This window comes from Barbus barbus, assembly GCF_936440315.1.
Source record: "Barbus barbus genome assembly, chromosome: 30".
NCBI classification, from domain to species: domain Eukaryota; kingdom Metazoa; phylum Chordata; class Actinopteri; order Cypriniformes; family Cyprinidae; genus Barbus; species Barbus barbus.
The window spans coordinates 21,337,925-21,362,039 of NC_136758.1; the positions used below are offsets into that span (position 1 = coordinate 21,337,925).

General features: G+C 42.1%; 1 protein-coding gene across 3 annotated transcripts in view; it reads right to left on the reverse strand.

Moving 5' to 3' along the window:
• Window positions 1-629: 629 nt before the first annotated feature.
• Window positions 630-24,115, reverse strand: part of LOC306850854 (B-cell lymphoma/leukemia 11B-like) — a gene marked incomplete at its 3' end in the record, with an annotated part of 46,171 nt that continues 22,685 nt past the window's right edge. Inside the window, exons 4-5 of one of the 3 annotated variants that reach the window (XM_079386786.1) lie at window positions 3,161-5,014; window positions 630-1,185 (exon numbers count right to left, since the gene is read on the reverse strand). In XM_079386786.1, the coding sequence (XP_079242912.1) occupies window positions 1,163-1,185; window positions 3,161-5,014 (1,877 nt within the window). Of the gene's footprint in view, window positions 1,186-3,023; window positions 5,015-24,115 lie in introns of those variants that run through there. The other 2 variants (XM_079386784.1, XM_079386785.1) reach the window with 2 other exon arrangements.

Consider the following 24,115-nt stretch of genomic DNA (forward strand, 5'->3'; position numbering starts at 1 on the left):
TATATTTATATATATATATATATTTATATATATATATACTTGAAATCCCGTCACCAAAAACCAATATACACACGCCACTATGGCATTCAGAGAAACTTTATAAGCAAACTTGAAAAAAAAAAGAAAAGAAAAGAAAAATTCTTGTTTGTTTAAAACACACATACACAGAAATATCATTTTACCCTTGTACTTGTTTCAATACTGTAAACGTATTATAAGACAGAGTGCACTAAACGTTTTACTTTTTCCTTTTTTTCCTTTTTTCTTTTTTTTTTCTTTTTTTTTTTTTAAGTTTCTGTAGTTCCTGATTTTTGTCCAGTCTCTTCCTTGACTATTTGTAGCAAAAGAATCATCCATTATTTTCAAGGGACGCAGTCTTGTCATGAAGTGAAAAAATTTACATATATATATTTATATATATTTGTCTATTGTGTGTGTTTTTGTGCAGTTATATGTACATATGCATACATATATACACACATAGACACACATTAGTATTGTGCTGGCTACTTTTCATTTTAGTTCAACTTAGCTCTTTAAGTGACCTACGGATCTGTTTTTATCATTATTCTTTTAGAAGCAGATTAAAACTACATGGACTTAATTTTATTTTATAATCTTTTTTTTTTCAATTATTTGCTTCACAAAAGTGTTGCATTTATCTTATAAGACAATAAATAGGAAGATCAGTATTCAAGGCACACTCATGTCAAATTGAATGGCAGTACAAAAACTGTCCAAATAAATTAATTTCATTTTTATAGTGCCAGCATTGTGAAAGCCAAGCCTATCAACACTGGCACTTCAATCTCAGATGCTCCCTAGCAAGGCCCAATAAATTTGTATTTCAACATAATTTCTTGCTCAGAAGCCGTTTTCGCTATTGTTTTCAAATATGTAAATCAAAATAATAAAGTGCGGGTCAACTGCGAAGAGCTGTGTATGTTTACTTTTCTTTCTCTCTCTCTCTTTCTATTTCATTAGTTTGCTTTGCTCTTTTTAAAACCACAATATTCCCTCGCTTCAATCGTTTGCGCTGGTTAGGGCATCTTGTTGAAAGAAGGCTGTTTAACTGCCAATAAATCAGTTGGGTAGAAGAGAAAAGAAAAGGGAAAATTCAGCTGTGCATTCTGTAAGCGTGTTGCTACTTCTGAGAATGCGTTCAACTACACATCACAGGAAGTCCTGAATGAGAAGAAAGAAAGAAAAAAATTGTCTTACTGTTTTAGCACACGCTCAACAGGTCATGACATACACTCTTTACTGTGCAATTGACTAATCTGCATACCTGCTGATGGCTCTGACACACGAGACATGACCAGATTAACCAGATAAATCAATATCACACACGTTTTATAACTATAATCAGATTCACTGTGCAGTATAAATTTGTTTCTCAAAATGATTGATAAATATATATATATGTACAAAAATGCATAGGGCTGTTTCAAGTGATTTAAGAAACATTGTAATAGAATGACAACATTGCTGAAAGTATAATTGAATTCATTCTAATCTAATCTGGTTAAAGTGGTGACTCCGTCTAGAACCTCAGACCCTAAAACCCAAAAATGATACAACAGAACTGAACATAAAATAACAATGTTTAGATTTAAATGTCAGTCAACGGAAACAGAACAGTGGTCTTGCTTTTGACTAATGTGCTTTTAGGTTTACTAACCCGAATTGGACTTTAAAGATCCTTCTCTCTCTTTCTCTTCCTGTGTGTGTGTGTGTGTATGTGTGTGTGTTTAAATCACTCTCCTAGTGTACAAAAACTGCTTCATCCTCTGGCCTAGACATCTGTCCCTTTAAATTAACAACGATGTAGTATGACAGGCCACTTTTATGGGAAAGATGGAGTTGATTCATGACATTTAGGGGTGCTTGGCAGTGTAATATGAAGTGTGGAGACGAGGCGAGGGTTGTGAATGAGCTGAACCAGAGGACCGGACTGCTTTATCAGAGAAGACGGCTGAGATCAGATAGCAGACTTGGCAGAACTAGCTATGCAGCTCACCCTGAGTTGTTTTAAAGCCGTCTTCCTTCTACTACTATTGTGCTGTTCAGCAAAATCAAATGGGTTTGATTAAGTGCAGTGTCTATGGAAAGGGTGCTGGCAATTAAAATGGACTATTGAGACCTATAACACAATCCATACTATGACTAGCGTTGTCTGAGTCGGTACTAGGTACCGATAAGCAGCTGCCTTCACTTTTGTCTGTCTTTATAGTCTCCTCTCCTTGATTTTGAGTAGCCGGAGGTCTTCAGCCCCACAGTTCTCTTTAGATTTACTGTTAAAACTGATATTCAGTGCTACATTCCCAATTAGATTGACATGCTTAAAATCAGTTCGTGCTACAAGGTCTAAGGATTGTTGTCCGCTCATTTCGGAATTGTGAATAAAAAAAGGAAAACAAAAAGAAAGACAAAGCATTCTCAATTCAGCTTTCCAAATTTGAAGATTGAATGCGGCTTCTCTTCAAGAAATTACATGTGTAGTTTAAATAATCTACATCGTAAGCAGCGGCCTATGGATCTCTCAAACGATACTCTGTTTTGCTTAAAACAAACAAACAAAAATCTCAGGATGTCTTTTGGTTTTAAACAAAATCTCAGCATTTGTAATAAATCATAAGAAAATGGAATAAAAAATTGTGAAATAAAAATGAACCTGCACATGCCAAAACATTAAAAAATCCAATAAATACAGAAATTATTGCACAGTTAAAGGCTCCATTTAAAATATTGTCTAATGTATCCACTCATAGATAGGCGGTTTATACCAGCTCCAAATTACCCCCCCCCCTTTTTTTTTTTATTTTCCTCTTCTTTAATGTCTTTCTCAGATGGCAGTTTCTTAGGACAAAACTAACTCAAACCATTAACTTGAAAAAAAAAAAAAAAAAAAAAACTGAAAAAACAAGCAACCCCCCAAAAAAACCCAACAACAAACAAAAAACAGAGTATCCAGCTACCCCTTTTATAATCAAGGAATTGTGAGGCAAAATAGGAAATCTGGCTTAGCTTCTCTCTGCTTGTTCAATTTTGACCTCATTCGTCATCAAATGTTCCCCATGCCACTTTTTCATGTGTTTCTCGAGTGTGCTGTAGACGCTGAAGGGCATTTGGCAAATGTCACAGCGGTACACTTCCTTACCGAGCTGGCCGTGTGTCTTCATGTGGCGGGTGAGCTTGCTGCTCTGGGCGCAGGCGTAGTTGCAAAGCTCACACTTGTAGGGCCTCTCGCCTGTGTGGCTGCGTCTGTGCACTGTCAGATTGCTACAGTTCTTGAACACCTTCCCACAGTACTCACAGGTGTCACTCCTTCGGCTTTCTTTTGAGCTGGGCCGGCCCGGTCCTGGCCCCCCACCCAAGTGTGGGGTGCTGCCTCCGCTAGCGGTACCACTGCGGCCAGAGAGGCCCCCGTCCAGCAGGTCCCCCGGCGGCGTGGAGAAATGCAGGCTGCCGTTCTCGGAAGAGTGCTCTGAGGAGGTGGCGAATGGAGATTGTCTAGAATCGGTGAAGCCAAGAAAGGGATCTTTGATGAAGTGGTGGGATGCTGCATAGCCCACTAGCCACTGGGAGTAGACGTTTTCAGATGGGATTAGGGGGGCTGGGGGTATGTCCAAATCCTTTTCGATTTTGATCCTCTTGGTGTTGGAGAGGCTAGGGCTGGTGATGGGAGTGGGCTTGCGGGGAAACAGGCCTGAGAAAGAGTCGCCTGAGCCACAGTTCCTTCCGTTCACAGTTGCGCGCTCCACTTGGTCCATTTCCCCCGCTACTGAATCGTGGTCACCTGCATCCCTCTGCCCTTCTGACATCCTTTTGGAGAATGGAAGCCTTTTCCGATTGTCGACTATTAAGTTATTGTACTGCTGGATGGAGCTGAGTCCTACGTTTTCCACCATCTTCCCCAAGGAGAGGTTCTTCTCATCCGAAGGTGGCTTTGAGCCATTTTCCCTATTCCGACTGAACTCAGAGTCCATGCTGAAGTTTGACTCAGGCCTGCTTTCATTTTCTAGTTCCTCCTCTTCTTCCTCCTCCTCCTCCTCTTCATTTTCAGGGCCCATGCCCTCACCTCTAAAATCGCCGTCTCTGTTCTTCATACTCTCCCCAGTGACGTCACTAGTGCCTGGCTCAGGTGAACTGGTGGTGGACAGGCCATCGTCAGAACGCCCCGTCATGGAGCCAGACTTGTGCATGTGGGTCTTCATGTGGCGTTTTAGTTTGCTAGCCTGAGAACAGGCATGGTCACACAGTTGGCACTTGTAGGGTTTCTCGCCCGTGTGGCTTCGCCGATGCACAACCAGATTACTCTGAAACTTGAAGGTCTTGCCACAGAACTCACAGGATTTCGACTTGCCCTGTGTCTGTGGTGGGGTGGTGCTGTTAGGGGGCATGGGAGGCAGCGGAGGGGTGCTCAGAAAGGGTGACTTCCGGCTGGGCTGGAAGGGGTTGGGATTGAGGAGGCGATGCATAGGGTTGGCACGGCTTGGTGACAGTGGTGGAGTGGAGTTGTTGTTTCCAGCGAGCTCTCTAAGTCGGCGGGAGAAATCCATGGACTGGGACTCCATGGCCATGGGTGTCATGCGCATCACTCTCTCAAAGGCACTGGGATGCTGGGAGATTAAACCCATTTCCTCTGCGCTAAGGCGTTCTAGGCGATGGGGATCTAAGTGATGGCGAGGAGGGGGGCTGACAAATGGAGGCGTATTAGGGAGGCGGTTTTCCACAAAGCCAGGCGGGGGCTCTCGGAGTAGGGGACCAGTCATTCGTAGGAGGTGGAAGGGGTTGTTGTCCCCTAAAAAGTTGGTTAAAGGGGACTGTGGTATGGATTCAGCACCAATGGGGGGGGGGATAGTGATCCGTGGGGTCAGGGAGGTATTCGAGGGGTTAGTCTCCAAGTAGATGCGGATCCCATGCGTGTTTTGAGCATGTTGCAGAAGGAACCAGGCGTTGATAAAGGGCTGTTTGCACGTCGTGCATATGTAACTCGAAGGTTCATCTCTACCTGCAACCAAGCAGAAAACAACAAAGATCTTTATTTATGTCTGAGTTTAAAACCTCTGCAGGTAACTTCCACAACATTTGTGTCATAATGCTAGAAATTTAGTCCTGTTAAATAACCCACTAAAAGTAGATCTGACTTGATGAAGAATGAGGCGTAGGGTCAAGCATGATTACATGTTACAAAGAACAAACTTTGAGGTATCTGACACTTTGGGCTATGGCCATTTTCGTGCACCCATCAGACTGTCACACGAACAGGGCAACTCATACTTAACAGAGCTGTGACAAGTACATTTCCATACTGCTCCACGAAGGGTTGGAGCTGTGGGAACATTGCATTCCCCATTTCAACTTGCCTTTAATCTTCACTTTTACAAACGGCTGACTCATTTTAGAAGCATAATGCCAGGCAAGAACACTCTAAACTGGGAAACACTCCAAGCACTGAGACTGTCCTAGGATGCCAGAGTAATATGCCACCAAATTGGAGAAGTACAACTTAAACTGTGATTTAGGGGACTCTCATCACTAACAAAGAAATAAACTTAAGTTGTCCCCTCAAAGAAACAAATAAAAAATGAGAGAGGAGGGTGTGAGTTGGGGGAAGGGGGAGCACACATCAAGATAAATGGTTTCAAATAAAGAGTGAAAACACTGCCTGTGATTTAAGAGGCTGAGGGGAAAAAAGCACACCGGTGTGAGTGTTAAAGTCTGTGGCATTTAAAACAGCTCAAGGGTATTATTTACTGTTCCATTAAGAATTTCTCAAGATAGTTTTTCTTACGTCCTCTCACGTTTTTATCTTATTCTGTAGTTACACTTCCTGGAAAGCCCCCTCCCCCCTTAATGGCATCACAGTGAATCACTGCTACTCTCAGAGCAAGTTTGATTACAAAGAAAAAATGGCTCACTAGTGAATTAATTGCACAGTTTCACTGATAACAATTTTATTCCGTATTCCACAGTTTTAATCATATAATTAAATACCAGCAAGTGAACGTGTGAAGTCTGCATACACTCTGAGTTCAGGTAATGTGTGAACAGCATCAATTCTCGGATCAGAGGATGTGTTAAAAAAGAGGCTACTGTGCTTGGTGCGGCTCTGGAGCTTTAACTATACATGACTAATTGATGCTACAACTTCACTGTTACACCGGTTCCGCCATGCAAAGGGGACTCATTACCATGGCAGCACAAACAAGCCAAGTGTACTGAGTATACAACGAAAAAGGATGCTAAACCATCTCTGCTGTACTCCAGGGGCACTGGTGTAAAAAAATATATAAATAAAATAAAAAATAAAAAAGATCTACAAAGTCGAAATGGTAATTGTGCACTAGGAAATGAGTTTCATTTATTTATTAAATGAAAGCTTGCTGTTCTGACCTAATGCAGCAATTTAGGATACGCAGAAAAACATATGCTGCCGTAATTGTTTGGGTATTTGATTTCTGGCTGTGCTTTGTGTACCTTTATGAGTGTTTTCATGTATATGTATGTGTACGAGAGCGAGCGACTGCGAAAAGAACAATGGGGCGGCAGTCACACACAGGGCTCGGAGGAGCTGGGACTAGGAAGCCCTCATGGGTGTCTATTTCAATCATGGCCATTGTGAAGGATCAAAAAGAGCAGAGAGAATGAATGGTTAGTATCTGTTCTAGCATTCCTTTACATGCTGCCGAAGAGCAATGCTATGTGTTTTCATCTGAAAGAAACAGAGACAAGGGATTATATACAGCAATAGCCTGAAACCTCATCTTATTGGTATACTGAGATGCGATATTTCCTCAAGGAATTTGAATAGTAAGCACACAAAAATGTAAATCAGTAAAAAATTATTTTTCCACAGGTATCATAGCATCATTTTGTGCTTAGAGAAATATCATTATCGATAGTTTACCCTTTATGTCCTGTTCGGGGTCTGACCCAATGCCATTTAACCTTTTATTTATAATTTAAATATCAGGTTGATCCTTAATGACTTTTCCTAATCTTATAAAATCTGATTATAAGCAAAGGTGATAATATCCTTTAAACATCTAAGTACACTCCAACCACTGCTTTAATGCATGCTTTAGATTTTTGCTATATGGTCAAATTGACCTCAAACATAAACAAATTTACTATATTTGATATCAGTCACAATTCTGAAAGGTGCATATTTACTACAACAGATAAGTTAAATCTGCAGTAATGTTTGCCTATTGAGTTTAAATATCTCATAATAATTTCCAAAAAATATATATTGTAAATGAGAAGAATGTTACATTTCAAAATTCCTTTTAAGATTACTTATACTATTTGAGACCTCAAACGTAAAGCACAAACATTCACTCTCAACAGAACAAAAGAGTGTTAAAACAAAAAGCTTCTGTCAGCTGATGCGTGTTAGCTGATATTTATGACACTTAGAAAGAAATGTTCAATCAATGCCCTTTTAAATGTAAAAAAAACCTTCAAAGATGAAACATTTACAAGCACTTAAATGCATTTTAAAGCTTCACTGAGAAAGAAAAAAGCATTCCCCTCTAGATGTTATTATGTGGCTGATGTGCATTCATAAGAACATCTGTTTACCTCTACCCTTGTCCTGTAAAGCCTTTGACTTAATTACAGTGGACAGAGCATAAGCTCCGCACAATGGCCATCTTTTTTTTCCCCCCAGCCTCTCAAGGCCTACGTATATGTATACACGCATAAAACACAAACACACACACAATCCTCCAACCTCCTCTTGTTGTTTTATGGCAGATGCTTTCAAAGACTAATGCTCCATGTAAAGGAGGCCTAGAAAATAAGTTGCGTCTGTGTTTACCAGGCACTGTCCTTTTCCACTGTGTGTGAGTGTGTGTGTGTGTGTGTGTGTGTGTGAGAGAGAGAGAGAGAGAGAGAGAGAGAGAGAGAGAGAGAGAGAGAGAGAGAGAGAGAAAACCTTTCTCTAGCTAACTACCAGGGCGTAAAACACGGGCTACTGTACTAGCTGATCCCCTCACAGACAAACAGAAGTCATCAGGGGGCCGAATGTTCATTTCTGCCCCACAATTAAGACGAATCAATGGTCGCTGCCTAAAATGGTATTTGTGGCCGTGCTGAAGGGACTCGGGCATGAGTTTATTGAGAAGTGTTCAGCGCCTGCACTCCCGAGGGGATTGGAGTCCGACGCAGATGGCAAATAAAGTATGCAGCCCGAGGCGAGAGCACATTATGCTAATTCTAATGTCAGCTGTACTTTAATATACAGCTCTATTTAATCACCCTATTATTTCACATTTCCATATGAAAAAAGGAAGAGAGAGGCTGAGAGGGGGAGAGAGAGCGGGAGAGAAACCCTGCATCCCTTCTCTTGCTACTAACACTACGAGTGTGCTCAGGTTTAGATGGATGTATCCCTGGATTTTGTGTCGGCATGGGGCGCTGTAGCTATTCACTATCAGGTTCTTGTATCAACACACATTTGCACACATTTACACCTAAAATAACCATAATGAATAATTTCAACCAAATATCAGAAGACACATTTAAACAGGTAATATTTGACAAAATAATACAGAAATAATAAATGCACTAATACTAATTAAATAACTAATTTGTACAGTGTTATCTTTATAAACATGCACCTAAAACACACATTCATAAATACATAGAATATAGAATATAAGACAAAATAAAATGGAATCCACAACACGTAACAATCCGAATGTGATTTCCAAAATAAAATAAAATGTAATTTTATTGGATAGTGGGTCAGGCTTTGTTAGGATATAGAATTATTTTGATGGAATTATTTAAATTATTATTAATGGTAATTTTATTAATATTTTTTAATATTAGTTTTTAATTTGGCCTATCATATACACACACAGACACACAAATTATCAAACTAAAATTTACTTTTAAAAAATTCTTCAGAATAGCATCCACTATCAAAACTAAGATCATAGTAATTATAATAGGATTTATTATAAAAAAAAAAAAAAGTAATTGGATTTGATGTTTTAATGCATGCACAGATATACACATTTAACTTTGCAAATACAAGAAAAAGCATGACGCTAAATTACCACAAATATACAAGACATGACCTATAGTATAGACTTCCACACAAAGACATTTACTGTTTTTTTGTTTTGTTTGGTTTTTGCATTGTTGCAGTGCATTCTGGCAATTCCGATTTCTCTGATTTGGAAATGAAAGGGCCGAATACAAGCCTGCCCATTCTGCTGATAAGTTTGGAGTGATTAGTTTCTCATGCTGAGCACTGGCTGATTCTATTTTCAATTAGATATTCCCAACGAGGCCCAGCTGCCGGGCGGGAGAGGAGAACGAGGACGGTATTGTGTGAAAGTGTGTGTCATCGGCAGTATCAGTCGTGCATGCAGACCCCAATTCAATTAAAGAGAAATTATCACTAATAACAATCGTGGCTGTTCGCACACACCGACTTAAACGGCATGCAAATGCCGGGCTTTAAGACACATTAACCGAAAAATAAAAAGATGACAGTTAATAGGTTTCAGCGTCGCACTGAGAGGTACAATGATCCACTTCAGCTTTCATCTTGAAAATGAAAAAAAAAAATATCATGAGAAACAAAAATTATTCAACATGCATTCTCTGCGATTTGGCCGCTTTATTTGCAGTTCACAGTCAGTGTCACAAATTTACTGTGACGATTATTTTGTGGTAGTCATTAATAGCGACAAAGCCAACGTTTGAGCGTAAATTACACCTGAAGACGTGCTTAGTGAATTCATTGGCTTTTGTTGTTTGCACCTTCAATGAGATTAAAAATAACCATAAATCATAATATCATTTTTAAAAAAGAGAAAGTTAAAAAGGCAAAAAAAAGGATTTTTGTTTGATTTGGCTTATATTGTTACATACATTATTTGCTTTGAAAGCATAGGGTAAATGTATGTGTGTGTGTGTGTGCGTGTGTGCGCGTGTGCGTGCGTGCGTGTGAGTGTGTGTGTGTGTGTTAGTGAATGAGACAACCAGATTGTCTTGCGAGGACACAGGAGCAAAAATCTCCAGGAATTTGAGATTTTTGACACAATAAAGGCGGGTTATAAATTGACAGGGAGGGGGGAGGAAAGGGATATAGCATCTTTTAATGATGTGCTCATTTGCTGACAGTGGTTTTCACTATAGGGACTTCATTTAGGCTGTCATTAAGTTATTATCTAGCGTAAAGAATTTTGCCGTCCTGTAAGTAGCGTGTTGGGTCTGGAAGCTTTTCTCTCTCTATTAGTGGAAGCGTGCCGTGCTGGCCTGGATGGCTGCCTGTGTTTTGTTTGGCTGTGGTTCACACACAGCTTTGGCAGGGGGCTTCTTGGATGGCTTACAGAGGAAAGAGGGAAAAGCGCGCGCAAGAAAGAAAGGGAGAGCGAGAAACTAGCTCACTCGTGCACGGTAGCTTTTCTGAGCCCACGAGGGAGTCCGGTGTCCCATTTTCGGCATTTACAGTTACGCCATCCAAATTTTCAACAGAAACTACTGTCATAGTACAGTAAAGACAGATCCAGAGAGAGTCACGCCGCTGACCGAGACGCCTTTGAGACATAAGTGCTTCATCATGGCGGTCTGGAAACGTTTTGCAGCTTGAAACAAAAATAAAATGAAGCTGCTGAAAAGTGAAAAATTACTGTAATTGTTAATAAGAACAGGTTAAGGGTACTTGTGTAGAAAACACATTTAAGAGCATTGTGATGTGCTAAATTTGGCAGCTTGGAATTATGGGTCATTTTTCTGAGAGTAACATTGAAATTACATCCCAGACTAAAGTGTTCCTTCCTTTTCCATACTTTTCAAAAAAAAAAAAAAAAAGTTATGTACATCCGACGGATTCTCCAACGCTTAACACCATAGTTTTACGTTTGTTTAGTGTAAGGCGGCATGCTTTTAGGGAGGCCCTGCCTCATGCAAACACCTTCTGAGACGTATCTAATAAGCTCCACCTTCATCCCTATCCCGTCATGCTCTCCCAGACTTTTTTTTTTTGTAATATTGATTAAGTGTAGTCTGGCCCTTAATGATCATTTAGGGGGACTAAACTCCACAGGCCTTGGGATGAATATTCCGTTGAACGATTATTAGTGTGGACACCCTGCTCGAAAATTAAGTTAGATTCTCCTCGGATAGATATGCAGAGCGACGCATGTCCCATTAATTAGGACTCAAGCTGCTGTTTTGCGGAGCAGAGACGGGTCTCGTGAAACATGGCGGTAGCCTCATTCAAGCACGGCGTCTAGCTGCAAAGCACCGCGCAGCTGAGTGTAAAGAATCGCCACACGTCTCTATTCAACCAGATGAGCGCATCAAACAGAGATGCAATTGTGAGGCAAATACTTGTCTATCTGAATCTACAGAGGGAGAGCGAGAGGGAAAAAAAGAAGCAAATTGGAGTCCCTTGCGAGAACTGGGAAATAATCCATGGATACGTAAATGACACAGCACGTCACCTCACGCTAACTGCTATACGCTAACAAAGCAAGACTGTTGAGATAAAAAACAAAATGAGACTGTAAACACTGGTAGAACTAAGATGATGTTATGGCTGGAGGATTTCGACACTATGGCTAGCCTCCCTTTGAGGAAGGCAAGGTGCGGGATAAGCCTGTAAATGAGGGCCGCGTGCATACAGTAACGCTGGTCTCTTGTATGATGAATGCCATTGTACTGTAAGGAAGAGGTGGGTGGTGCAGACAGAGAGAGGAGAAAGAGAGAGAATGAGAGAGCCGCACGGCATTGTGGGTCTCCCCTGCTGTTCCTCCCTGGAGTACTGTGATGTGTGCTCTTCAAAAGGGCTCCTGTCACTGTCACTGCTTCATTTAAAGTCAGACTCCCCTGAATTTGCATCTTGCAACGTCTTACAGGACGTGCCATATGCCGTCCAAAAAAGACAATGCTCACAAATAAATTGGCAAGCCCCCACCCCATCTCTCCCCGGCTCAAAAAAACAACATCTGAGGATATGAGAGGATGTTGTTTTAAAGATGGCACACAACAAAATCCAGCCAGCGTCTGTAACAAACCAAACAACAAAACATCACCTCAGGTTCGGGGGGGGAAATCATCTGGTTTAAAAAAAAATGAGATTTTTATAATGACTGTCTTTATACCCATACGAGGTGTGAGCGGAAGAAGCTGGTTAACACCGTTTCACGGCGCAGATCTGAGAAGAAATATTCAGCGGTGTTAATTTAACCGGGTTTCCATGTTCCGCAATGCTCTCAGGAGCGCACGCCGGCCCCGAGCGGAGACTTCATACCTCACAGCCCAGTCGGAAAGTGCAATAACGAATAAAAATGCTCATTACCGAATGATTTCAGTTTTCTCTATGATTCAATTTGCAGTAATTACTGTGGCCCGCGCTAATAAAAACTGCTACAAAACGCGAAGGTCAACTACCAGTTAGGCGTGTTCATTTTCATCTCAATGTATTCATCCTCAGCGCCTAATGGCCCAATTTTCTCCCCTCGCTCTTCAATAAATATTGCTGGAATTACAGGTTAAATAGCTAAATTAAATCATGGCTATTATGCAAGGGTGAGGGAAACAGGTTTACCTCTAGATCGACAATTGCTGGGGAAGTGCCAATCACTAGACAGTTTACGATTAATGTCAACTGTCAAGGCCATCAAATTACAGCGTTCATTCCCCGCTCTACACCCTGTGTGCTGTGAAATAAGAGAAACGTATGCAAATGCCTTATTACGGCAAAATCAAAAGGGTATTTGTCATGTGCTGGAGCAGATTAGGCTTTTAAACAAACTAGATGCAAGGTAATTTAGGAGAAAAGGGAATAAACATCTGATCTGTTTTTGAGGAGGAATTGTGTTAAGGTCAAGCTTTTAAATACTTCGCTCGAAGTTATTAGATTAGCAGAAAAAAGACCAAGACGATGACAGTCGAGATGCATAGTGAAAGGTTTAATTGCCAGCCACCAGGTCTTGGAGGTGTTTTTTAATTGCTCGGGATGAATTTTGTTCCATCTGATTACCCAGCATACTCTAATGACCAGGGCTACTCATGACAACTGCAAGAGGTGCAGGCAGATATTGAAGCTGGGAGGTAATTTGTGTAATGACTGCAGAGACCGAGAGTGGAGAGCAACTGATTTGGTACCTTCATTCATCCCGGGCTTCCTGACTGGAGCACTAGGCAGTCTGTTTGTGAAGAGTCCCCCTCATTATCTGTCCTCTCGCCCCTTAACGTTTAATTAATATCTTAACCTTTGGAGTTATTTTGGGAGACTCTGCCTTTTCATGCTGGAGATGAGGAAAGGGAAGAAGGGGAAAAAAATTGGTCACATGGGACTGCAAATCCCACTTCAAAACTGGACATCCTGTTAACCAGGACTTACTCAGATAACCTTGGAATTTCCCGAGCGTTAGAAGTCTCCCTTTCTGAGCCGGAGTCATCTCTCTTTGAACTGCCTGGAGTTTTTCACACACTGGCGTTCTTAAATTATTAAGGTCGAGATTATATTCCTTGTATTTCATGGTACCTGCAGACTAGGCGGATTGAGTTCCTGCTAACAGACTGACTCTCTCCAGCGCTTTGCTGTGTTAACGTCTTTCTGCAAGAGGACTAAAAAACAAGAAACAGAGAGGAAAACACAAAAACAAGTACTCCGCGTTGCGGATCGATAACTCAAAATGCCATGAAGTAGGCGGCGCAGGAAGAGAGAGTCCGCCGCGTGAGCTAGAGTGGACCTGGGAGACTAAGCCAGACCTGACAGCCCGCTTCTGGGCCTGGGGTGTCAGAGCGCTCCACATTTGATAGAGTCAATGTCACGACAAACTGATTTGCATTTAGAACAAAGATGACATGAGCCCTAGGCACAGGGTGCCTCCCTCCCGTCCGCCCAGCTTGTGGAAAGTTTCCTGACATTTCTTGCATTATTAAGCCAGGGGCTTCATTACCATGTGTGTGATCTGGGAGTCTCCCAGGCCTCTAATTCCTCACCTTGAATTGCTAATGTCTTGTTTATGACTATCATGGCAAATCGGAGGCAACAATTACATGCAAATCAGTCCCGGCGCATTGTGCTGCTGCGAACAAAGCTGTGGAGAGCCAGAACTGCGCCTGCCCACAGTTTCCTCTCGTATGGAGGAACGCTTCACACTCTTACGCATGTGATGTACGCTTGTTGCAAGAGCTACACCTGCTCCGTTAGCCTCGGAAAGGAGAGATAATCGTGAACTAGTGCCGTAAAAAGCAGCGGCGTCCTTAGCCGCAAAGTTACGCACCTCGGAGTGTGCTTAGCGGGGACAGCACCGTCTGCCACAAAGACAGTGGGCAGATCTGAGGGGGAGAGATAGCATTCAGCATGGGAGCAGGGAATCATGGGTGATTTACTAAGTGTAAATGAGGCGAAGGAATCTAGAAGCAGCTGTTTTTACAGCCTGCTTGACATACTAGTGCAGACCTGGACTGGACAGCGCACAGCCATTTCCCACAGCTAACATCTGCTTTACATTCTCTGCCTCCTATCTGCCAAATCCCCAACTGGACAGGTTGAGTTCAAGAGGATAAACACACTTCAGCAGTTTGGACAATACTACTTCACCACTTTTCACCCATTTTTTCTCCCTATTTTTTCTTTTTTTTCTGTTAAATGTTAAACTAAATGTGTGACATCTTGTCTTTGTTTTATTTTGTCATTATCGCCAATTTTATTTATAAGCAGGACTGGAAGTGATAGGAAGAAAGAAGTCACAATGCAGTAGTCAAAATACCTAAAAACCATTAACTTTTATAACTTTTATTTTATTCACACTTAAAATCTGCCAGTAAAATAGCACAAAACATACTCGTGTTAAAGATAAATTCTCGAGATGTTTGGATATTTTAACTGGAAAATAATACACAAATTCTTGTTCAGAGTATAATTTTTGTAGTACACAAACCAGATTCAATCTGGTATCTGCCACATGAGTAGCATGGCTAAAGATGCAAACTGCTGGGCTGCGTAGACATTTTTTGCAAGCACTAGATCTTCTTTAACAGCAAACAGTAAATCAAGTCAGAGTTTGAAATTAAGAGTTCTCAAAAATGTTCACCACAAGTGATTAGCCACTTCGACTTGTGCTTAAGGTGGAGCACAGAGCCCGTACAAAATGCCAAAACCTCTTCTCCCATAAACCAACATGAACGTCCATTATCCTGTCATAATTTCACGCAAAGGATGTTATTTATATTCATCTCTGACAGGAAAAGTGCGTGACCGTGAGAACTGACATTTATATGACTGTCTGTATTAAAGCTTTTCCCCTGACTGACAAAGACGTGCTCTCCTCTCCTCTGCAGTGTGGAGCGAAATCCGGGTGCATGTGGCAGCACCGCGGCCCATCTCCTCACGTGAGATTAGGGGAGGCAGGGATTAGGCAGGTCGGAAGGGGGTACGGAGCTGAAGAGTTACTGGCATTATTTCTTATGAATTTAAACGAACGCTGAGCAGCTTAGGAAAATCAGAATGAATTAAATTCATTAACTCTCCCAGTGACAGCAAAGTGGCAAGGCGGAGAGAAGAATTAACAATTTCTCTCCAATGAGGTCATGTCATTCCAAAACAGGCCAGCGGTAGATAGGCAGGGAGTGTGCGCAAACATGTGCGTGTGGGTCAAAACTTTGAACATCGTGTCAGGAAACCGTGGCTCGCTGGGTCACTGTCAAGCAGAGGGAGCTAGAGGAGAACAGAAGGTCTCATCTCCCTTCATCCTCTCTGCGGACGGGGGAAAGGTGGATGTCAAACTGTCATTACCAGTCCACTGGATTTACTCCCTCTGGAGAACATCAGCTTTTAAATAAGGCTTTAAAATTACCATAAGTGTGCCCATGTGCAAGTGTGGCCGTGTGTGTGCGACAGTGTGAAAAAGGTAGATGCTTTCAGTAGTTTCTGGATGAGGAACCCGAGCTAATGCGGAAGGCCTAAGTCAGCAGCTCTGTGTATGAAAGCCTGTGTCATGTTAACAAATTAAAAGGATTAGAGGTGAATGGGACAGACATGGCTTAACATCAGCATCAGGCTGGTCAGCACTGGGAAGAAGGGGGGGAGTGAGGAAGTGGGCAGCGTTTAGATGAGATTGGGGGAAGGGGCCAATTCAAACCTCCTAATCCTGCTACACAGGTCTTAAGTAGCACCAGCCTCACCTGCCTACTCGTACCTGCCTCATAATGCAAGAGAGAACTTCTCAGAATTGCAAATGTTGGGAGTTTAAAACATAAGAATAGAATCAACAGAAATATATAGTCAAAGCAAATGCTAATGCTAAGATTAGGTACCAACCAGTTTAGGAAAAAAATCAGAATGTTTAAATGTTAGCTTTTTTAAGCTCAAATGAATCTTTGCCAAAACAACAAAGTTCTAATAAAAAAGGACAGTCATATGGAATTTCTTGAAATTTCAGTTAAATTCCTCTTCCTTATATTCAAATTGCAATTCTGCTTACCTCAATTCAAATTCAGGAATTAAAAATAGCATTCTTAATTCAGTTCTGAATGCCGCACAACCCTGGGCGCTAAATCAAACAAAAACATCACAAGTGACTGGCAAGGTAATTACGGATAATCTCATCCATTTAGTGAATATTAGCAATTGTAATAATTGTTAAATCATGGTCTAAATGTTTAAAGCGAGGATGTTTGTTTTGTTGATGTCATGTTTTTGTCTAACCGTGTTTTTTTGCATCAATGCCATGACTGGTGCTTCCACTGTGAACGCACCATAAGCCTGATTTGCACGGGACTACAAACCAACAGATTTTTGGACAGCCTCTTCAGTCTGCCCTCATGCCAGAGTGAGAGGGTCCAAAGTGTACAGGCCCAAGAGGGAGCATCCCCACATGATATGCCTCGCTTATTGGCTCAACTCTCTCTCTGGCTCTGTATGATGTAATGAGTCTCCAGTCTTTTGGGGCACAGGCATTGCCATTACATCTACACAATAACCTGTTAAAATGTATTGATGTATATTCATTAAATAAATTAATTAATTAATTAATATTAGTAACAAAGTACTTTTATCAGGTACCCTGCAGGAAATCTCACAAACTGTGCTCCCATTTACTAAAATAACTAAAATCACAGAATGCAATATGAACTCAAACATTCCCCATCAAATTCTTCCAAGACCACATTATCTGGCCTATGCAAATCAAATCAGATATTTATAGCAACTGTAATAATTTCTTATTTTTATTTCTCCAAAAGTAAATTTAAGGGACATCAGAGACAAAACTGATACCTAATTGAAAGAACAACCTCTGAACTATATAAAAAATAATTATTTTAAGTTGTTTCGAAGAATTAAAAAGGAACTTGTGAAACTGTTGTGCTATAGGCAGATATTTATAGAAAGAATCCAGAATCCAGTTACTTCTTGACTGACTCCTGCAATTGTCAGACTAATGTATGAGGAAGGTGACTCAAACATCTGCCTCACTGATCGGTCTGTGGACTCCTAAACACGTTTACACTCAGCCTCAGTAGTGGGTGTAAAAATGTCTCCCACAGCAGAGCAAAAATTTGGTTTTGGCTTGTGGTTGGGCACCTTTATTTACCCAGCAATTTTGGTGGAGAGATGCCATCTTGGGAGAAATTCGAGAGAGGTGCATTTTGTGGAGTGTATGAAGCCAGGTGATGCTTGCATCCGAAAAATAAGCAGGATATCTTATGAAGCATAATCATACTAACAGAACAGCTAAATCCCTTACTACCATCAAAAAATAGACAATTTGTGAGCATTTGCCTCACTAGTGTAAATTCACTCACTCCCTCACTGTTTTCATATACTAAACTAAATAATATCTTATTTGAATTCAAAAACTGCCAAAAGTTTTAGGACACAGGTAGACCTTTTGTGGTCAGTCTGGAGTAACTAGCTAAATTAAAAGGTGCTGTAAGAGTGTTGGCACATAGGAAATGTCCCTATTATCTGACAGGAACTTCTGATTGCATTTATTTTTTTTGGAACTTTTCAGGAATCATAAATGTGTAGTAATAGACGTTCCATAATGGCTAACAACAATTAACAGCACCTTTAAAAGCATTAGCAGTCAACTCATAAGTATACATGAACAAACCTGGTGTGTTTATGTGGTTGGAGGCAGCGTCCATGTGCTCTGGCCGAGGTCTCTGTGTTTACACTGCTGAGACAGAGAGAACCTGTGCGCTGTGTCCTGGAAGAGCAGATTCAGACCAGACATGGGTTAGAGTAGGAATCCAGGGGCTGGAGAAAGGGGGAGGATGTGTGTCCTCTATCATAAACGGCCCTTATAAGGGCCTGATCACACGCAAGCTGCACCTGATGGACTGCGCAGAGACAGGGGACAGCCGAGGCTGTTGGACCTCAGGAGTGGTGAAAACACACACACACATACGCAAGTACATAAACACATGACCTGTGCGAGAGGTGCTTCCTATCATCAGGCAGTCGGGAGTGTGAAAGGCTCGCTTTAACAAGCACCTGTAAAATGTAATCAGGCGTGCCAAATGCACCCAATAATCGCACCAGCCATTGTGTCCCGGCCTACTCTGTACTTCAGACCAGGGAGGAACGGCTAGCAATAACGTACTAATTGCACAAGCACTTCATTTCCGTGGCACTCGGCTGCACTGCAACTGAATGTAAATGTTGTTTTAGAGCAACACACAAAAAAGACTGTAACTAAAGCCTTTCTGCAAACTGCATGAAATATTTAAATCACTGAGCCAGACCAAACACGGAGGATGATGTAGCTTCAATTAGCAAACAAAACACAGAGGTTTGTGTACTGACAGGCCGGGAGTTTTTAAAACGCACGCTCGAAGGGGGCCAGGTCTGCCTTACCCAGGCAGTGTTTGGTGTCCCTGTCTGTTGAGCATTCAGCTAGACAAAATAATAAGAGAAATTGGGTGCTCCAGTCAGCATAAACAAAGTACCCCTCCCTGTCAGCACAAAGAAAACATTTTCTCATGGGATGATTATAACCGTGAGTCAAAGTTGTAAAATGGCCCCAATGTCAAAGAGATGATGATAATCATATGACTCTCAGCGGCATGAACCCTGGCATGTTCAGCGTGTCAAACCACACACTTGAAAATGCTCTTTGTGAGTGAGATTTTAACTCTTTGCGACCAATTTTTTCCCTGACAACAAAAATAAATGTCTCAAAATGGTGAGCATGATTACAGGAGCCGTGAGCTGCTCTCCTTCTGTTTAATTCCCAAGTGAAAAAGGGGGCTGGAAAAAAAAAGCTAAAAAAAAACCTTAAGAAAAGAGCACAGCAGAAAGTAATGCTGGAAAAAACATGTCAGAGACTGTAAATGGAGGAAAGGGTGGTGGTAGTGGGGGGTATGGCATTCACACAGTACGCCTGTCTCCAGTATAACTGAAACCAGGCCCTCTCCCATAACCAGTCCAATCTGTTTTCATTTGCCAGAAACAGAGCTCCTCAAACGCCCCCATCTCTCCTCCCAAAGCCTGGTGCTCAGCGAAGGAAGAACTTTAAATATCAACTCCTCACTTCTAACTGGTCGACCACTGACATTCTAGCATGTTACAAACATTGGGACTAAATTCAAGGGACTGTTTGTTCTGATGGACCTGGTATATGCATTAATAGTACCCTGAGGCCCTGAGATAACTAGTTAATTTGGTGAATTTTAAATGGATAGTTCACCTTAAATTAAAAATTCTGTCATCACCCTCATGTTGTTCCAAACCTGTATAACTTCCTTTATTCTGTGAAACACAAAAGAAGATATTTTGAAAAATGTCCCAGTTGTCCATACACTGAAAATCTGTGGGGTCCAGTGTAGTTTTAGACCCCAATGACTTTCATTAAATGAACAAAAACATTTTTCAAAAAGTCATAGAAGTTTGGAACAATATGAAAATCATCTTTCTCACACTCCAATTTGGATGAACAACCCCTATTAGAATTTGCAAAATAACAATCTCCAATAAAATCTAGCTGGTAAATATTTATTTTGGAACATGGTACTTTAGGTTTAGTTGGTCATTAGTTGGTACAAGCTGCTAAACAATCTTGGGCTAGCAAAAAACAGCCAGTCTTGATGATGGTCAAGCTGGTTTTGGAACTTCTTAGTCAGTCAATCAGCTAATTACAAGCCAGAAACCAGCTAGCATGTTCCAAAACACTAGAATGACACATTTTCTCTAGCTATAACCAGTTTTAACTCCTCACTTTATGTACAAGTCAAATTAGTGGTACAAAGTGCAGTGTGGATTTAGCAAATGAGAAAGTAAACCCGCTAAAACGTTTAACTGGGTTGCCCCAGTCCATGCCATCAAGGAGAGCTGGAACAGCGACAGTCAGACACTAGAAAACTGGAAAATGCTCACTGTCAAAGAGAGCAATGGTTTCTGGCACTGCGTCGGCAGAGAGGGAAAAAATGGACTTCAAAAAATTGCATTAGCTGAGCTATTCATTTCATTTGAGAGAATTTACATCACTGCCTGGGAACGATGTCAAAATAAGAGCCAAAACGGACCGTCTTCCCTTGATTCCAGCTCTGTTATGGCTGAGCATGGCCCTGAAATAATGTCAAAGTGTCTCAAACACCCAAAGAGGACTGCAAGAAAAGAGACGGAGAAAAAAAAGGCATTGTGCAAACTGAAAGGATAATGATTCATTCTCTTTTATTCCACATCAACCGGAAATTACTAAAAGCCAAGCGCTTTCTGTCAGTGCAACCCTTGGATTTCAGAGGGTGATCCACATGCATGTCATTGCTCTGCTGGGTTATTGATCGTGAGCAGAGACTTGTGCGGTCTGCTGAGGAGTGCTTCAGAGATGCAGAAGGAGCACAGAGCGGAGGCCAGGCGGGTCTTGGGAGCCGAAGCAACGAGGGAAGATGGGGGCCTGTGTGAGCGAATTAATTACACGTGCATTTTTGGATGGTGTATACCATAATGAGCCCCAGCTGGGCCAGGCATCCAACTCCCTTTAAACGTAACTATAAAAAGCAGGGCATTCAGCAATACCTTCACAAAGAGAACAGGGCACTATAAAAGGTCCCTGTGATGTGTGTGCAGAAAAGTGCAGGGACGGCCAGGCACACATTTTAGAAGTCGAAGGTTATAATTGCACAGACAACAACGTATTGACTGGGGCACTCAAAACCATGGTCACGTGACATGGGATAAGGTGATAAAGCTCTGTGCATCAACACTAAAAACTGATTAACAAGGAAATGTTTTGTAAGGTCACTGTGAAAAAGTTAGATAGCAGAATGTTAATAAAAGAGCTGCTTAGTTTTACTGACCGACTTCACACCACTCATTTCACACCTCAGGTTTAAACAGGGTTGATTGATATCACTACCATCTAAGGACTAGGCCGATTACCTTCCGCTTTATTTCAGCTTTGCTGATTAACTTTAATGATGCTCATTTAGCCTTGCAATTCTTATCTGATTTCTGAGCCCAACTGAGCAGAGAGAGAGAGAGAGAGAGAGAGAATGAGAGAAGATCGGTTACTGCCATCGAGGGAAGTGATGTTTGAATTGGCGAAAAGAGAGAGAAAGTTGACTCTCCAGCCCCAATTAAACTGGGCTGATGCACTGGCCTCCATTTAATTTAATTTCACATGCTACCTCTCACTTTCAAATTAGGCAGATGGCCAAAATTCCGCCAGAGGCAAAATTCCACATGGCATCCTCTTCCAACAACAGGGGCCACAGACTGCGGACAGAGCGATGCTCCCAGCCGGGGGTCTACAGATCTCTCCCGACCAAGACGTGGCCACCTGGGACACAAGGAAATTCTGCACATAAAGACACAGCGTAAAGACTTATCATGGAGATAAGTGAACAGGGTGGCCTAACACAACAACTGCCTAACTGCCCACATGCAAATAATGCTTTCCTAGGAAAACTCTGGCCTAATTAGGAGGCTAGAGAGGGTAACTAAACAGAAGTGGCTCAATTACCTGAAAGATATGCCTTTCATCTTCAATTTTTCCTTCAAGTCATGCCAGGTGCATTAACACCTTTCTATACAGACAACAGGGGTGCCATCTTAAAATAAAAAGACTCTCTTCTCTACTCCACTCAACCGCCACAAGCAATTTTGCTGGATTAACCGGCGGGTTTCTCTGGTGGCTTTGAGTGCTGAAGAAAGTGATTTATTTTCCTGCGTCTAATCAGAAGGACGTGTATTAAAGCACAATAAGTGACTGCCGTTGGCTGAGGTCCAGCATTGTTTACAGCTAAAAGGTCCTTGAGCTAGCAAATGAATTAGCCTGCCAATGGGTGGTTTTGGCCTTCCAACAGGTTGCAACAACAGCCGCTTTTGTCAAAGATATGAAGTTATCAGACAAGCGCAGCTATTTGCCGATTTTTGTTTTTCAGGAGTTCAAAAAGTAATCCAATTGATTTTAAACTAGGAAAACGCTAGCATGGGCAGCGATATTGTTTTAACGGATTAAAGGGGCCACTATTTTCATTCAATTTCGAGGGGAATAATTTGATGTGTTTCATCAAGCTTATTGTGTTTAGATAAAGACAGAGGTTGGATTAAATGCGCTAGCCTGAGCCTCTGATGAGTGATCGAGGGGAACGCAGCGTTCGGTGAAAGCAGACACTTGCTCCAGTTTCACCACGCTGCCACCCAGACAGTCCCGCGTGTAGAGTAAATAGTAAAGTAACACCAGAATTCACCCGCAGAGGAACAAAATAAACTCTTGAAAGCTACGTGTGCCAAACCTAAACAGGGACGGGTGGACGGAAAGTTTGGAAACGGTTGCAGACTCACCGAACACCAATCGGTTCGTCACGGTGAATGGCGAGGGAAAGGGTTAACCTGAGAGCGCCTCACGGGACAATCGAACGATGCCAGCGCATGATCCCCTGCTCCAGCCAGCGCTTTGATAGAGCGCTTTCTCTAAACTCCACAGACGAGAGCAATTACTGTAAGAGAAGCATGATTATAGGTCTGCCATATCCACACAGGCCTGGCATTTTGCTGTTTTACATGCCGGGGGTTTCAAAAGAAGAAAGACAGAGGACAGTATAAAGCAGAGGGGGAAAGAGAGAGAAGTCCATGGGGAACAAATATCAATATTGCAGGATGCATTTAAGCTTAAAGCGGCTAGAGCCATTACTCTGGCAGGATGGAATGTCTAGGGCCTGCTCTGCGACCGTTAGCATGTGAAATTGGGTAGACTTAAAACCCCCTAAACAAGGGGATCAACACACATTCGTCAAGCTGTGCCGCCCGCCCGCGCACACCAGCGCACGCAATCTCCATAGAACGCTCTGGTCCTTCCGAACGCGCTCCGCCACGCTTCCTACCTTCAACAGTGACAAACAGCCCCTCCGTAGACTGTCACCGGGCTTTAATTTCACTCTTAAAAGCTTCTCCCCCACCTCTCCGCATGATCCACAAACTTTGTATTATTCAACTGCTGGCCCCTAATCCTCCCGAGCTAACAGAGGGAAAAATTAGCTTTTGTTAAGTGGTGATTTCTCCTGCTAAATGGCAACACCCTTTTGTGGGAAGTATTCCAGGCTTGAGAGGCTTCATTAGACGGTTCGGATTTAAACCGGCGAGATGGACTAATTCCCTCAGACGCGCCGTGTCAAAAAGCCTGAACGGCCCAGGAGAATGTGCAAACGCTGGGAGGAACCTGCACTAACCTGGTAATCCCATCCTGTCCACTGCTTTCTACACCCGCCCCATTGTTTGGGGCGCCAATCCACTTTTGCCAAAGCGGCTTTAGAGGGAGGTATACAGGGACTGCCATCTAGGCCTGCTTAGACCCAGCCTGAGGGGCTTACAATACGCTCTCGTCCCCGGCATCTCCCCCGCTTTACAAATTCAAATCTTCATGGAGACTAGTTCACAAAACAAACACTGTCAGTTTGATGGAGCCTCTGTAACGATATGCAAAAGGCGAGCTGGGAAGGTGCTCAGTTTTCCTGAATAGCGTTGCAGCTTTCAAACCTGCAGGAGGAGGACGGGGCTAAACAAATGAAGATAAATACAAAATACCACCCTATACGTATTTGGTTTTGAGAAGTGGCTTCAACTGTAAAATCTTAAGAGGATTTTAAAGCTGTAGGTTACCTTGAATAATTCCGCACGAGCTAT